This window comes from Mytilus trossulus, chromosome 8, assembly GCF_036588685.1.
Source record: "Mytilus trossulus isolate FHL-02 chromosome 8, PNRI_Mtr1.1.1.hap1, whole genome shotgun sequence".
NCBI classification, from domain to species: Eukaryota; Metazoa; Mollusca; class Bivalvia; order Mytilida; family Mytilidae; genus Mytilus; species Mytilus trossulus.
The window spans coordinates 21,701,483-21,717,842 of NC_086380.1; the positions used below are offsets into that span (position 1 = coordinate 21,701,483).

Consider the following 16,360-nt stretch of genomic DNA (forward strand, 5'->3'; position numbering starts at 1 on the left):
GCATCATTGTCAAATTGAGAAATTAGATGCGACTGTCATACAAACGAGAGGTTAAGCTTGCTATACAACGAGGTTTAATCCACATTTATTCTACATAAGGACATAACTGTACCGAGTCTGGAATATGACACACTCTATTCATTTGTTTGATGTGTTTGTGATTGAGCTTTTGATTTTGCATTTAGATTATGGTCTTATCTTTATATATTTCTTCTGAGTTCAGTTTTTTGTGATATTACTTTAAACAACGTTACAGTTCACTGTTTCAGTCTTAAACTCCCTAACATGAAATCAATTTCCTTATAAGAAATTCTTCTCATCATAAGTGCAATCTGAGTATTATCCAAGACTTTTTCAGTCTTAAACTCCCTAACATGAAATCAATTTCCTTATTAGAAATTCTTCTCATCATAAGTGCAATCTGAGTATTATCCAAGACTTTTTCAGTCTTAAACTCCCTAACATGAAATCAATTTCCTTATTAGAAATTCTTCTCATCATAAATGCAATCTGAGTATTATCCAAAAATTGAAAGAAAATCCAATAAATACGTGTCATCTGTAGTTTTTTTGGTATGAAATAATGGGTATTTAAAGTTTGTTTCATACTGTGGCAAGGTTTATTTCTAAAATACATTTAGCAGTTTATAAACAGTGTTCATATTACGCAAAGAACAAAAGTAACTCCCAATGTACACTAATTTCAATAATTTTAGATTGCTTTGTCTTATTGAAACAATAAAAAAGAAGCTTGCTAAAAAACATCAAAGCCAAAACTAATAGCACGTAACGGGTTAAAATTAATCGTTATCAATATCAGCAAACAATAAACAAAATGGAATTGAATTGCAATTAATGTTTTTTTAATTGTTTTATTTCAGTCTTTCATCATGAATCCCATTCAGACCGTTGTCACATTTATTGCTGTCTTCGCCACAGTTAATGGTGCTGGTTATGGTAAAGGTGGCGGTATGGGCGGCGGCATGGGAGGTGGTATGATGGGAGGAGGAATGGGAGGAGGTATGGGAGGTGGTATGATGGGAGGCGGCATGGGAAATGGTATGATGGGTGGTGGTATGGGAGGTGGTATGATGAGTGGTGGCATGGGAGGCGGTATGGGCAAGATGATGGGCGGTGGAATGATGGGAGGTATGGGAGGTGGTATGATGAGTGGTGGCATGGGAGGCGGTATGGGCAAGATGATGGGCGGTGGTATGGGAGGAGGTATGGGCGGTGGTATGATGGGTGGTATGGGAGGTGGTATGGGCATGGGTAAGATGATGATGCCGATGCCAATGGAAATGCCAATGCCAATGCCAATGCCGATGCCAATGCCAATGCCAATGCCAATGCCAATGCCAATGGGAATGCCAATGCCAATGGAAATGGCTATGCCTATGCCAATGCCAAAGATGGGAGGTGCAATGATGGCTGCTATGATGGGAGGTAATTAAAACGCTTTTTATGTCTGACTGTCATGGATTATTATTACATCTAATACAAAGAAATTATTGATAAATGTGTCAAGGACTTGCTGAATTCTACATTTCAATGTGTTAAAGCTAACTACATTTACGTTCTATTCTGTATAATTAATATATACTTATTTCCAGTTGATACAATATTCGAGGGCTTGTATTTCCTATCATGCTTTCCCTCGAAATAAATCTTTTCAAAAGAGAAAACTTAAAGCCTGATTTATGACAAGACAATTAACAAAACTAAATGTACATGGCAGACAACAACATAAAACATGCATTGAGTAAAAGGCACCTGACATTGGAAAAGCACATAAAAAATGGATTTTGGTTTAATTGTTTTGCAAAAATATATGTGTATATTCAAAATGATATTCAAAGTAAAATGAAAACATCGAAAAAGTCCAAGATATTACAATAGTTTAAAAAAAAACATGTATATTGTACGAATAATACATGTTATTATGGTAATATTTAATGTATTATTTCAATATATGTTTTCTTTTCTTAAAGGTATGGGCGGAGGAATGGGCGGAGCTATGGGAGGTGGTATGGGAGGAATGGGCGGTGGTATGGGCGGAGGAATGGGAGGTGGCAAAAGTAAGTCATAGTCCATTGAAGATGCACTTTGTTATAATGTACTATACGGTTATCGAATGTTCTATTTGTATCTGAACAATTGAATAGAAATGACATATAAAGATTTCGTAACACTTTCTTTTGTGAATTATTTAAAGAATGGTACTTTATTATTTGTTTTTATTATATATGATTATTTTAATACTGTTCGTATTGAGTTGAACATGTAGTACAAATTAAAATACAGGCAACATTTTATACCGCTGTTCGCATGTTGTTACTTACACACACATACATATTTCTAAGTATATTGCTATATTGATATATATTATTTTGCAGGATATAAAAGAGCCACAGGTATTTATAACTCACATTTAATATAGTTATTATCTCTATTTGGAAACACAAGTCCTGAATGCTTTTCAACTTTGTACTTTATTTGATTATTTTATTTAAACATCACTTAAGAGTCTTTTAAGGACGAAAAGGGAGACTGGCTTACAACATTTTTAGCCTGATATCTATAATGAAAAAAAATATATTTATTTAATAAAAAAAGACTAAAATTTTGTCTAAAACATACATTACTGCATGGCATTCATTGCTACAAATGTACCTATCATCTCAATCAAATGCATGCATTGATTGATTAAAGAAAGCCTAACACAAAGCAATGTCACAACAACAGCTTAAAAGAACACAAAATTTAGTTAATTTATCATATTGCAGTCAATAGATTAAATCAATGTGAAGTTTCATTTTCAGCAAATTAGAAAAAAAAAGAAAAAGAAGAAAATAACAATAAATGATACACACTACAATAGTTAATGTCAACATTTTTATTTATATTTCCATTCCCATCTGACGTTTACTTATTTTGACTTTCTTTTCTTTCAGATTCTTATTCATACGACTATTGAACACCGTTATATGTGCAGTATTTGTCATAAACATTCCATATTTGTTCTGTATAATAAATGCTTAAACATATATCTGACTTGATTTGTTTTCTTATGATATGATATTAACTCATCGTTAGATGTTTCATGTGTGTAGAAATGGTCATGTACCGTCATCCATTACTTGACTGGACATGTATCGTGCCAATGTCTGTTCTTGATTGAAGAATAATTTCTAATTTTTGTTTTCTTAATTCCTGGTTTCTTCAGAGTTGAATTGATAAATTGAAACTTATTAATAGGATATTATTGTAACACATGACCAATTCAAAGCTAAAGAGAAAACCAACACCTTCATCTGTTACAACAACAAACGTAAATAAAGTATGGCAGACACCAACTTACTATCACAATACTCGATCCTAGTTTTGCAAAGGCGAAAAAGGGATATAACACGTGTCTGAGATTTCAAATGTCCCTTTCAAGAATGAATTGACAGACATATTGTTGTAGGAAAACCTAAATTACATAAGGTAAAAATAAAATAATAATTAATTTAAAAAAAAAAACCAAGTTAGTTTTGTTAATATATACTGTCACCAATGTTTGACAAATGACCATATTGTATAACAAGCTTCCTTTATACCGTAAGATAAGCAAGTTTCAACTGTTGTCAAAAAATTGTTAAATAATTTGCATATTTTGATTATAAATAGGTTCTTTCCCAATAACCAATAGTCCCAATTGTATCCTTCTGTATGCATATGTGACATGCATAGTTATTTCTCCCTTTCTTCTGCGATTTAGTGAAAAGTAGAATAACACAAACACAGATTCCGTATTATGCCAACAACTGGTTTTATAATATAGGTGTTTATTTTCTATACAAAAACCCTATTAGTGAATGAAATATGCCATCTCTAATAATTTGACAACATAATTATAACTATGTCACTTCTGAATACGTTTGTTTAAAGGTTTGGTTAGCTTTTGAGGTGAATGTCGACATGTTTGTGCTTTAAAATGAAAAATCATCTCTTCGATCATAAATTGTAAGGATATAAAAATCAATATCCGGGGAGGAACAGTGTTCATTGTTAGTATGAGCTTTATTTAAAGGAAGTTTATTTAATATATGTTTTCAGTTATAATAGCAAACATTTGAGTTATTACTAAACCATCTTCTGAATCAAGCACTTTACTCGTTATGCGATTAAAAAAAGGGAGAGTGAAAAGCTAGGTCTTTCTATAGGAAAATCGAAACAAATGAAAGGAATTTAAGTAACTTTGGGTTATTTTACGGCCTTCAACAAAGGATAACCCCTTATCATAAAGTCAGTTATAAAGAGAATAATTATGTGGCGGGAACAACAATGCTGGTGAGGGTCCTACTTCTGTCCAAACTTAGATGAGTTATATATAAAACCCAGCATAAACCCATACTATAAAAATGAACTTGAAATAGTCCGAATCAACAGATTATTGGCACGAAGCCAAATAATTATAAACAGAAATCATACGGAAAAAGTATATACACAAAGAACTCACTATCGCTGAAAACCCTTTTCAAATCAAATAGCAACTTAACAACAAAATAGGTTCACCTCTGAGTCACAACTTTAGAGCAGAAGCTTAATCGTTAAATTTATTGTATTATAGTATCTTATAGCTGATATGCAAAAGGTTGTATCGTAAATTATTGATATAAAGTTGTCGTATATTACATGCACGTGTTGTGACGTACAGAATCTTGTGTTTCGTTTCCATAAAATACACGATAAAAAATATGACATGGATACACACTATAAAATTCATTATATATGAGATGATAACTGCTTTACATTTTTATAAAAAGGTAAAATCACAAAAATACTGAACTCCGAGGAAAATTCAAAACGAAAATTCCCTAATCAAATAAAAAATAAAAGCTTAAACACATAAAATGATTGTATAACAACTGGCATATGCCTGACTTGGTACATGATGAAATAAAAATTGTTTGTATGTACGCCTATCAGTTACTTGATATTTCAGCAATATCAATAAATTCATCCAGTAAAACTTATCGTACATTTTTTTTTAAATTTTAAAGAACTCTTTCATAAGACACAATATAGGTAGAATTTTATGGCTTTACTCGTTAAGGGAATGCCTCTTAGTAAATTGCTAACAAGATAAAGAGAACCAATTTACAGCGCTGAACTTTCTAAACGTTTCCAAATTTCTTCTTTAGTATTTCGTGGATAATATAAAAATATGTAATATGTGTACTTCGAGATTTCCTTTTTGTCATGTATTTTCTTCATGTTATTATTCTATAACTAATTTTTATCATCTCAGGCAATAACTGCTAATGAAAGTTGATTCTCTATTTTTCAATGTTCAGCCATTAGTAATTGTTTCTTTTTTGCTCATTTAAGCTGTAATATGCATCTTTACCTATTAATATTTTCAAAAACCGCTAAACTTGTTCTCTCGTTGATATGTTTTACTGAAACCAGATGTCTATTAAAGTCTTTGAAGAAAAATCATTATTGAAGTACAATTAATGTTCAGGAATTTTATGATAGATGGTTTCTTAGCTGACGTGAATTATCATTGATTTTAATCCTGGTGTCTATGATGAGTTTATTTATCTATTTCCGCTACATAACAAAAATCAAAAAATTACAATAATGTTTTCAAGTAATATCTTTTTTTACATGCAATCTATACACTAACAAGTATAACTTGAAGTTTCTAAAACAATAGAATAACACAATCTATACCATGCCACTATAAAATGTAAGTTATATAAACAATAATATGACACAAGCAATTATATGTCTTTACAAATTTAAGTTTTTGTTTTGTTTTCTGCTTGTTTGTACAGTTTATTTATTTACTATCGAATGACAATTTGTTGCACCTTCGGGACAATCGAGAATATTTCGGTCTCCTGGTCCTTTGTTATATATTCCTTTATTTATTGTTTTGTTTAAAAAAACAACAACATTGATTTATCAAAATGCTTATTTTTTAAGATAGTATAGGAGTAAAAGTCTTTATTTGTCTCTATAACAATTTTCATCTGAGCGTCACTGATGAGTCTGATGTAGAACGTTCATATGGTGTATCAAATGATAAGCCTTTTACCTTTGATTACCACTAACATCGCTAGGCCGATACCACTGCTGGTGAGCATTTTATTCCGATGGTATCACCAGCCAAGCAGTCAGCACTTCGGTTAAAATATCAATTAAATGGTCATTTTTAATTAATAGAATTCTTGTGAACAAAGTATAAAATTGTCGAAATCAGGCATAGATGACTTAGTTATTTTGCATAACTTTTTTTTAATTTTGGGTCTTCAAGCTTTAAGGCTCCTAGATTTTGTACTTGTTTGGATTTATAACAATTCTGATCTTAGAGCAAGAGATACGTCTTATGAAGACGAAACGTGCGTCTGGCGTATCAAATTATGTGCCTGGTACCTGGTCTGTTCATCAGCAGATACATTTTGTTTGATGAGGTATGACAGAAGTGATTTATATTTAACAGTGTTGAAATAATTTCTTTGTTTTTAAGAAATATAATCTTTATTCCATAAATATACATTATTAATATACTTTGCAAATTGGATGTATATATATATATGTATTTGTACTGTTTTTCTTTAATATTATCTTTATTTGAATTCAACTGGATACATAAAAAATAAGCCGACCAGGGCAGCTAACAGATTATTCCCTGTTTGTTTTTTATCTATTAAATTTGCGAGGGAAGAATACATATGGGTGATAAAAACACTTCACCACACGGTAGGTATAGTGTCCGGCTAGGATCATGGTTTTTCGAGTAAATAGATCGGGCTTATTCGAGTGTGACCACTTTTTTTCGAGTTAATATGATCAAAAATGTAAACACACCAATTTTTTTCTAACAAGACGTGATATCATATTAATATAAAAACTTTAGTTTGATAAGCAAGGTCATACATGATATGTTAGTATTTTAGATATAAAGAAATTCATACATGGAATCTATATATCTTTAGATATACACTTTACAAAAACTATTGCTATTGCATTGAAAACGACCTTTTGAGACTAAATTAAGTTTTTCTTGTCCGTTTTTTTTAGAGCAGTCCGGACTTTTTTCGAGTGTGTCCTTTTTTATCGAGTGATAATACACATTTCTTATAGCTAAAATGGTATGTGTTTACGTTTAAACACTATAAAGACTCAAATTAAGTACTTGGCACATGGTGTATCAACACTTGCATTTTATCACGAAACAAGTATCGTTCATTTGTATATATTCTTTTTCTCACAATCATCTTATATTGCATGTACAGTATATATCCGTGATGTCAACAATCTAATGTGAGTGTTCCGGACCATATAAGTATTTGGGCCTTATGGGATAACTATTACTGAACAGTAAATTGTCAACTTGGAAGATAACTTCCAAAAATGTCTTAATGAACTGTTGAAGGCCGTACTTTAACCTATAATGGTTTACTTTTTAAATTGTTATTTGGATGGAGAGTTGTCTCATTGGCACTCACACCACATCTTCCTATATCTGTTAAACAAGAGTTCAACTGTTTTACTAACTGACAAAAAAGTAGATATGCTAAAAAGTCTAATAATTGATACGGACAGAAAACAGATACATCCAGATTAAGACAATTAATTGAAATTAAAGACAATGGGTTTCAACTTGTAACTTGTGCTGGTTTGGGTAGCCTTTACACTATAAAATTAATACATTTCATGTAACCGTCATTGTTATAGATAATTTTATTGCATTATTGAATCGTTCTATACTAAATTGGGGTTCTCCTCGGGCAATTATTATGTTTTTCGCCACCTCTTTCGCCAATACATTTTCGCCACTTTATTACTTTTTTGCCAAAGAACATAAATATCTCTTTCGTTTAAAATTTTCCTATTTGTCTACCACACCTCACCCCTAAACCGTTAGTTTTCCCGTTTGAATGATTTTGAACTAGTTATTTTGGGGGCCCTTTATACATTGTTATAGCTTGTTGTTCGTTGTGAGCCAAGGCCCTGTGTTGAAGGCCTTACCTTGACCTATAATGGTTTACTTGTATATATTGTTATTTAAATGGAGTTTTGTTTCATTGGCACTCATACCACATCTTCCTATATCTATCATATGGTTCGACCATACGCGTAAAGTTTGACCATATGAGTATACGCATATGGTCGTCACCATACGCGTATGGTCCTAAAATAGGGGCGAAAGATACCAGATGGATAGTCAAACTCATAAATCGAAAATAAACTGACAACGCCATGGCTGAAAATGAAAAAGACAAACAGACAAACACTAGCACACATAACACAATATAGAAAACTATAGATTAAAAAATACGAACCGCACCAAAAACTAGGGGTGATCTCAGGTACTCCGGAAGTGTAAGCAGATTCTGCTCCACATGTGGCACCCGTCGTGTTGCGTATGAAAGAACATATCCAGTAAATAGTCTAATTCGGTAGGTCATATTATTAAAAGGAAGGGGAATGTTGTTACGACGTACGGAACATATTCGATATCATTTGTTAAATGGATATTCTATAACGGTCAACCAACTCGTGATGGCGTACGTAAATTGAATTGTAGCTACGACGTTGTAACAAATTTTTAATACTCATATGGTCCGGAACGAAAGCATAGACAATTCGAATTGAGACGTAAATATATATATATATTGTATTAGATGTATGTCTGTTCTTTAAAAAAGAGTGTACATCTTAGCGATGTCATTATCTATTTGTATTGTATCTTGTATTGTTTATTTTATTGTTTAAGAAATGTAAACCGAAATTGACTAAATGCTACAACTGTGAGGAGGGGTTTGATTATGCAAATATAATTAAAAAAAAATGAGTATCAAGTTATTTTTAAATAAACACTGGAAAGTAGTTGTATAACGCTCTCCAAACAGAATATTTGCATTAAATTGAAAAAAAGATTAATTTTCATATTTTTTTGATGACTTATTGGGAATATGTGATATTTTTCTTCACTTAATTACAGTAACAAACTATTCTGTAAAAAAAACCCGGACGATTTCACAGTTGCTCTCGAAAAACCTGTACAATAGCAAACACTGATTTTTTTTATTAAATATAAGGAGATTAAGCTTCTTTGTTGATTCAAACACATGTAGTAATATTAAAAACTGTTATAATTACGAAATATACGTTAATTGAACTTATCGCATGTTTCATCACGCGAAAAAGCCCGAACTACACTCGACAAAAATGGACCAAATCACTCAAAAAACCACGATCCTAGCCGGACACTATACCTACCGTGTACCATATGTAATCAAAATATAAAGCAGCATATGTTTTCAATTAGCTACTGTATATTACACATCTTGATATCTTACACTTTTATTCAAATGTCTACTTTTTAGATACAATAACAATAAGAATAGTCTACCGGGTGCCGTTTGATACGACCACATTTGTTGAACTGTGAATAGTTGGTCAAGTATGTATACTAAGTTCAAGCTTGATACAGCTCTGAATTAGAATTGTTATAAAATATTTGACACAGAATAGGTGTCTAGGACAGGATGACTGTGGTAAAAAAGCTGACAACATAGTATCTTCTCTTCCTTATAGTTTATAGTTAGATGAATCAACTTATACACTTTCTGTGCAACGTTCCTAACATATCTACGAAACATAACTGTTACAATAGTTAAAAAAACAAATACAGACAAACGACTATTCATAGTATAGTTATAACCAAAGAACATTCTGATATATTCGATGTGATAAAACAATGTTTCGTTGTTGTGCTTGGTCATTCCAATTTACAAGACACTTCTTGTTACCTTCCTGTAGAAAACTAGATTATAATGATTATTACGATTATTACAAAAATCTTACACAACCTTTACGACTATTCCATGTAATATTACAGTTATAAAGTCAAATATTAGTTTAACCTTCAACCTTTAAGTTGTAAAGTTGAATGAAAGTTTTACATGAAACATGTAAGAAATGACATAAAAAGTAATCAAAGACCTTTTAACATTGTTAATCGTGTAACTTTATTTTATTTTTAATGACCGTATTTCCGAGTCATTTTACTATATAAAAGTCAAACTGACCATCAATCTTTACTCCACTATTTGCCGTCATTACCCTGCGGATCCACATCTAACACAGGTATGTAAATTTGATTCATAAAAAAATGCAGAATAAAAAGAGTATTAAATCTTTTTACTGTAGATTAGTGATCGATTTGTAGTGGTTCTATGTTTACGATTAAAAATCTTATTTGAAATTATACTAGTATTTAATTTATAGTTTTGATACAGCTTTAACCGATCCGGGGTTATATTGTTTTAATGATACATTATGGCTATTAATTTTTATTTTTATAAATTCTTCAATTTACTTAAGCTAAAATGACATCAAACATTTTAAGCCGATTTAGCTTTAATACAAATAATATTTGTTTGCCTCGAATTTTGTTCTTTAACGCGTATCTGACCAAATCAAAGATATAACTCAAACATGTTCCCACCAAATTTGGTATCATACCTTCGAAAAATTATATGCATTAAAGCAAACCGCAATAAATCCTAGGTCAACATTTGTCTTTACCAAGTTAGGATTTTCATTTAAAATGCACATAGACCTCATGCGGTCCCCTCATTTTCAATGGAAACACTTTTTTTAGACATCCAAAAACATTTTTAATACAGCAACACAATTTAGCAAACCAATGAAAAATTATCGATACGGTGACTTATATTTGTTAATTTCGGTATCAAGTGGTCTTTTGTGGCTAGTTGTCTCATTTGTTATTATACCATATTGTATTCTTTTTTTATTCACTGCTTCAAATAGGAAATCTCCTATCAAACTTACAATAATATCGCAAAGGTAAAGAAAGTATGCAAATAGGAAGATATGATATGATTACAAATAAGAAAAATATCCACAATAGACCAAATGAAACAGAAATTAAAAGCTGTAAGTAACTGTAGGGCCTTCAATAATTAAAAAAAACCCACATACCGCATAGTCAGCTTTTAAGGACCACGCAATGATAAAAAGAGTATAATTTGAACAATACAAAAAACTGACTGATTTCTGCACCAAACCAAATAATAACAAAAACAAATATGTTGTACAGCAACACATGACGGCCACTTAGTTACATGAACCTAACCATGAACAGGCACATATAGAATGTGGTGGTCAAAAGTTGATTTAAGGCGTGTTTTCTTAATTTCTTTTAACACTATTCTTTTTGTTAAAAAACCCAAATATTCATACATATGCCTAGCAGTAAGAAATGCTGAGACCTATTATGGATACTGTTGATTCATTTATTTTCATGGGTATCCCTTTTCATGAATTGAGATATGCATGTGTTTTCATGGATATAATTTTGCAAACAAACTTATAGGAAATTTGTATTCCCTGAACATTTGAATTCGTGGTTCACCTGATACTATGATAATAAGAAGATGACGAAAAACTTCTACCTGTAATTTATGTTTTAAAAAACACCATAATGTTTTTCTTTTCAATACTATGCAATGGGCATTAACATTATTCCAGCATGCAGTTTACTCGTGTCAAAATAGCACTTGGTCAGGTAATAAAAACGGTGTACAGTTGAAAACAAATAATGTTTAAACATTGTTCAATACTAAGAATTAGTAGTAAACGTGTTTCAATTACACAACGTAAGGTGGTTTACTCGGAAAAAAACCAGCACTTGAATTGGTCAGGTGATTAAAACCGGTATACATATGAATTTTCTTATAATGTTTAAACATTGTGCAATACTAAGAACTAATAGTAAACGTATTTTAATTGTTTTTTGGATGGAGAGTTGTCTCATTTGCACTCACACAACATCTTCCTATATCTATTTACAGTACACAACGTAAGGTGAGGAAACAACCCAAGTATAAGGTTGTTCTTAAGTCCTTTTTACTATTGTTGCTGCAAACAATACTTTGAAAACCAAATTAAAATGATAGTTGCACTAAATGAATTGGAACCACGGATATTTTCAAATAATAAAACAAGTAAAGAAATACAACAAAAAAAAAGGTAAATGAATGAAGCTAAATGTATGCAGCTATTTTTTTCAGAATGAATCCTCTACAAACTGTTATTGCAGTCTTTGCCGTATGCTTTGTGGCAGTAAATGCCGCCGGATATGGTAGAGGAATGGGTGGTGGAATGGGCGGCGGCATGGGCGGTGGCATGATGGGAGGTATGGGCGGTGGCATGCTGGGTGGTATGCCCGGAGGGATGATGGGTGGCATGCCTGGAGGAATGATGGGAGGAATGCACCCAATGATGGGTGGCATGCCCGGTGGCATGATGGGAGGTATGTCCGGTGGTATGATGGGTGGCATGCCAGGTGGAATGATGGGTGGTATGATGGGTGGAATGGGCGGCGGTATGATGGGTGGTAAGTTTTAATTGAATTTAAAATAGGTTTACAACATTGAAAATCTTTACACGATCAAGAACAAAAGGTTAACTTGAAATATATATAGGATTGAAAATATTTCTATTTTGATGCAAGCTGAACAGCTGTAAATGCCCTTATATTTGCCCTTTGTGCAATAATTGTGGATTATAGTTCGATTGCTGTTCGTTTTTGATTATTGTCCACTTTTTTAGACTTTTAACATCAGTACATTACATGTGGTCTAAGTAAATGTGTCCTTTGATTTGACATTGACTCTCTACTATTTGTTTGTGTTATACATTACTTGTAAACGTATAGTAAAATCTCCTTGATCCCCGATGCATATAATCACGGAACTTCTTAAAAAGGGGTGTACCTAATTTTGAACGTACAACTCTAAAATGTGAAATTATACACATATGAAATCAAATGTAATGAATGTGCTATCGCAATATTTTTGAATCATTGATTTTTATGAGTTTACCAAAGGTGCGCAGTTACACTGGGTTGCACCATTTGTTAAGGTATGGTGTATCTAAAACATACAACCATATTTATATGATAAAAAATTGATGTATATACGACTACGTTACTTTTTTTGTTAATTGACTGTTGATTTTATTTAACACATGCGAATATTGTGTATAGATGTTATTTTACATTGGTGTCTTCGGTTGATATATGTGTGATATTAAAACAGCTGTTCAATATTATCAGATTATAACATGTTATTTTTCATATCGCATGTAGTAGCAGCCTTACTTTCATTATCAGCCCAAGAGCCGCTTGGCTCGAGGGCTGATATTGACCGAGGGCGATAATACACTCAATATGAAAAATGACATGTTATGATCTTTTTATCATATTCATATATCAGTGTATATTTATCCTTTTTACATTGTTCTCAAATAAAAGTTCAAAAAGTGAAAAGTTCACGGACGTCGGACCATAAATTTAGTACATTCGATATGAAATCTTTTTAGCATATGCCTCAACAGAGGAGAAAAGCATTTCAATACGGACGAATCGACAAAAACAAATCAGTAATTCAACAATATACTTAATGAATACTGTTTGGAAAAGTCATTTTTTTTCAAATTAACATACTAAATTATTTTTGAAACTTTTAAAATATGCATTTTTTTAATAATTTAATAATTTTTTATTTTTTTTATTTTTTTATTCTTTATTATTATTTTACACAATATACTTTTCAGTATCCAAATACTTGTTTTGTTCACTACTTTGTAATGTTTTTTACTGAAAACGTAGCATTGAGGTGTATTTTCCGGAATATGCCGAGTATCACCAGAATGCCATGCGATAACGTTACGGAAAGGCATGTGATAACAATCGAAGCATGTGATAAACTTTTCAAATCAGCCCGCTAAGCACATATTCGAAAAATATGGAATTTATGTAAATTTTATGCTATTATCATACAGTAAAAATGATATGTTATTTAGACTAAGTATATGATAATCTTTATTTATCAACTTTACAGGTATGGGAGGCATGATGGGAGGAAAAAGACGTGAGTAGAAAACAGATTTATAATTATTTTATTAAATAATTTCGGTATGATGGGTGGTAAGTTTTAATTGAATTTAAAATAGGTTTACAACATTGAAAATCTTTACACGATCAAGAACAAAAGGTTAACTTGAAATATATATAGGATTGAAAATATTTCTATTTTGATGCAAGCTGAACAGCTGTAAATGCCCTTATATTTGCCCTTTGTGCAATAATTGTGGATTATAGTTCGATTGCTGTTCGTTTTTGATTATTGTCCACTTTTTTAGACTTTTAACATCAGTACATTACATGTGGTCTAAGTAAATGTGTCCTTTGATTTGACATTGACTCTCTACTATTTGTTTGTGTTATACATTACTTGTAAACGTATAGTAAAATCGCCTTGATCCCCGATGCATATAATCACGGAACTTCTTAAAAAGGGGTGTACCTAATTTTGAACGTACAACTCTAAAATGTGAAATTATACACATATGAAATAAAATGTAATGAATGTGCTATCGCAATATTTTTGAATCATTGATTTTTATGAGTTTACCAAAGGTGCGCAGTTACACTGGGTTGCACCATATGTTAAGGTATGGTGTATCTAAAACATACAACCATATTTATATGATAAAAAATTGATGTATATACGACTACGTTACTTTTTTTGTTAATTGACTGTTGATTTTATTTAACACATGCGAATATTGTGTATAGATGTTATTTTACATTGGTGTTTTCGGTTGATATATGTGTGATATTAAAACAGCTGTCCAATATTATCAGATTATAACATGTTATTTTTCGGATTTATAATTATTTTATTAAATAATTTCGTCATATATCATATGCGTAATCCGCCTTTTAAATGACATAAATACAGATGCGCATGTTCGTCATAAATTCGTGTCGTGATGACAATTAGAGTATAGGAAGTTCAACTGTCATGTTTTGGATTTTTTTCAGATTTTCAGAATGCTGTAGTTTTATCAAATTGAATGCCTTAAAAATCTTTGCCCATTGACCGCTATTTTTTTCAATTATTTTTTATACAAAAGAGTAACATAATAATATAATAATAAGCCATCTGTTAAATTCTAAACAAATCCTTGTTATTTTTTATGAGAACATAAACATATCAAATAAAGCTGTGAAAAAATCAAGAGAGACCATTTTGTCGCCAAAATTTCAACGGCTAAAATCTCGAAAACAAGCACATTGCATATTACAGTTTGCCGTTTTGGTTCCTGAAATTATCCCCTATCAATGTACACTAGTGTTATTTTGAAACTGAGTAGCGAACTTCTTACAGTTAAATAAATGTTTTTGTTAAAATTTTGAAATTTTAAAACCTACCTCCTGACCCTCAACATCAAGTTATGGACTTAAAAGAAAATGCCATGTTCTGCTATGATGGTTTTGACATATATTGTTCAAGAATAACCAGGTTTTTTTTTCCTTTTCGATCAGATTTCAGAATTATAATTAAAGTTTCTGATTAAAAATCTATCTTTTCAAATTTGGACAAAATAAATAAAAGCAACAGAACAGTAGTATACTGCTGTTCAAAATTCACAAATCGATTGAGAAAAAAAAATGATGTCTTAGATCATAGAATACAATTGTTTGATTACGATGATTTTGAAGTCAATCGTTCAGTAGTAAATTTCACTATTGAATTGTGCCGGTATAGTTTTTATTTGATACTCATAGTAGGCTACTTATAGTCAAAAGTTCATTTGATCTTTTTTTTTTAATATTACAGGTTATAGAAGAAATGCAGGTAAATTGTATTATAGTTTAAGCTAGTGTTGTAAAATTAACATGAAAGACATGCACATTTTTCTAATAAATACTGGCAAACCTTTAGGTAAACCAATCTTCTGGCTTTCTCGCTCCACCGTGATAAATTATATTCTCTCCTAAATATCAAGTATTACACATTCAACAAATTAAATATGGAGGCTTTATTATAAAGAATGTATTGTTACATAACAAGTCATGGCTAAGATACATTAAATTGGGTAGTGTGTGTTGTTGATTTTATATAAATACTGTAAGTTGTTTCTATGCATTATACGGTATACAAATTATTAAACAAAATAGCATGAACTATATTCTATACAATGTCTGCCACTGTAAAGCAACTTTTAATTTATTAATCATGTGATTATACCTTTGACTAACAAACGAATTACAATTTTGTATGTATATTTATTTGTACTCTTTAATTGCAGATTACAGCCAAGGATACGACTACTAGTTCCTTGATATGTCATCAACATGATCAATTTCAATAAAAATTTAGAAAAAACTTCCAGATCTTCTTTTTTTATAAATTGTTTTACAACACATGATGAAGCCCGAATTCTATGACTTAACTCATTGACTGCCTGCATCGTATTGA

General features: G+C 31.2%; 1 protein-coding gene across 1 annotated transcript; it reads left to right on the top strand.

Annotated features, from left to right (window-relative positions):
• The first annotated feature begins 889 nt into the window (after positions 1-889).
• LOC134727455 (uncharacterized) lies at positions 890-16,216 on the top strand. Its single transcript, XM_063591838.1, has 7 exons — positions 890-1,445; positions 1,991-2,077; positions 2,396-2,413; positions 12,130-12,426; positions 13,934-13,963; positions 15,719-15,736; positions 16,191-16,216. The coding sequence occupies exons 1-7, from the start codon at positions 890-892 to the stop codon at positions 16,214-16,216; spliced, it is 1,032 nt and encodes a 343-aa protein (XP_063447908.1).
• The last annotated feature ends 144 nt before the right edge of the window (positions 16,217-16,360 follow it).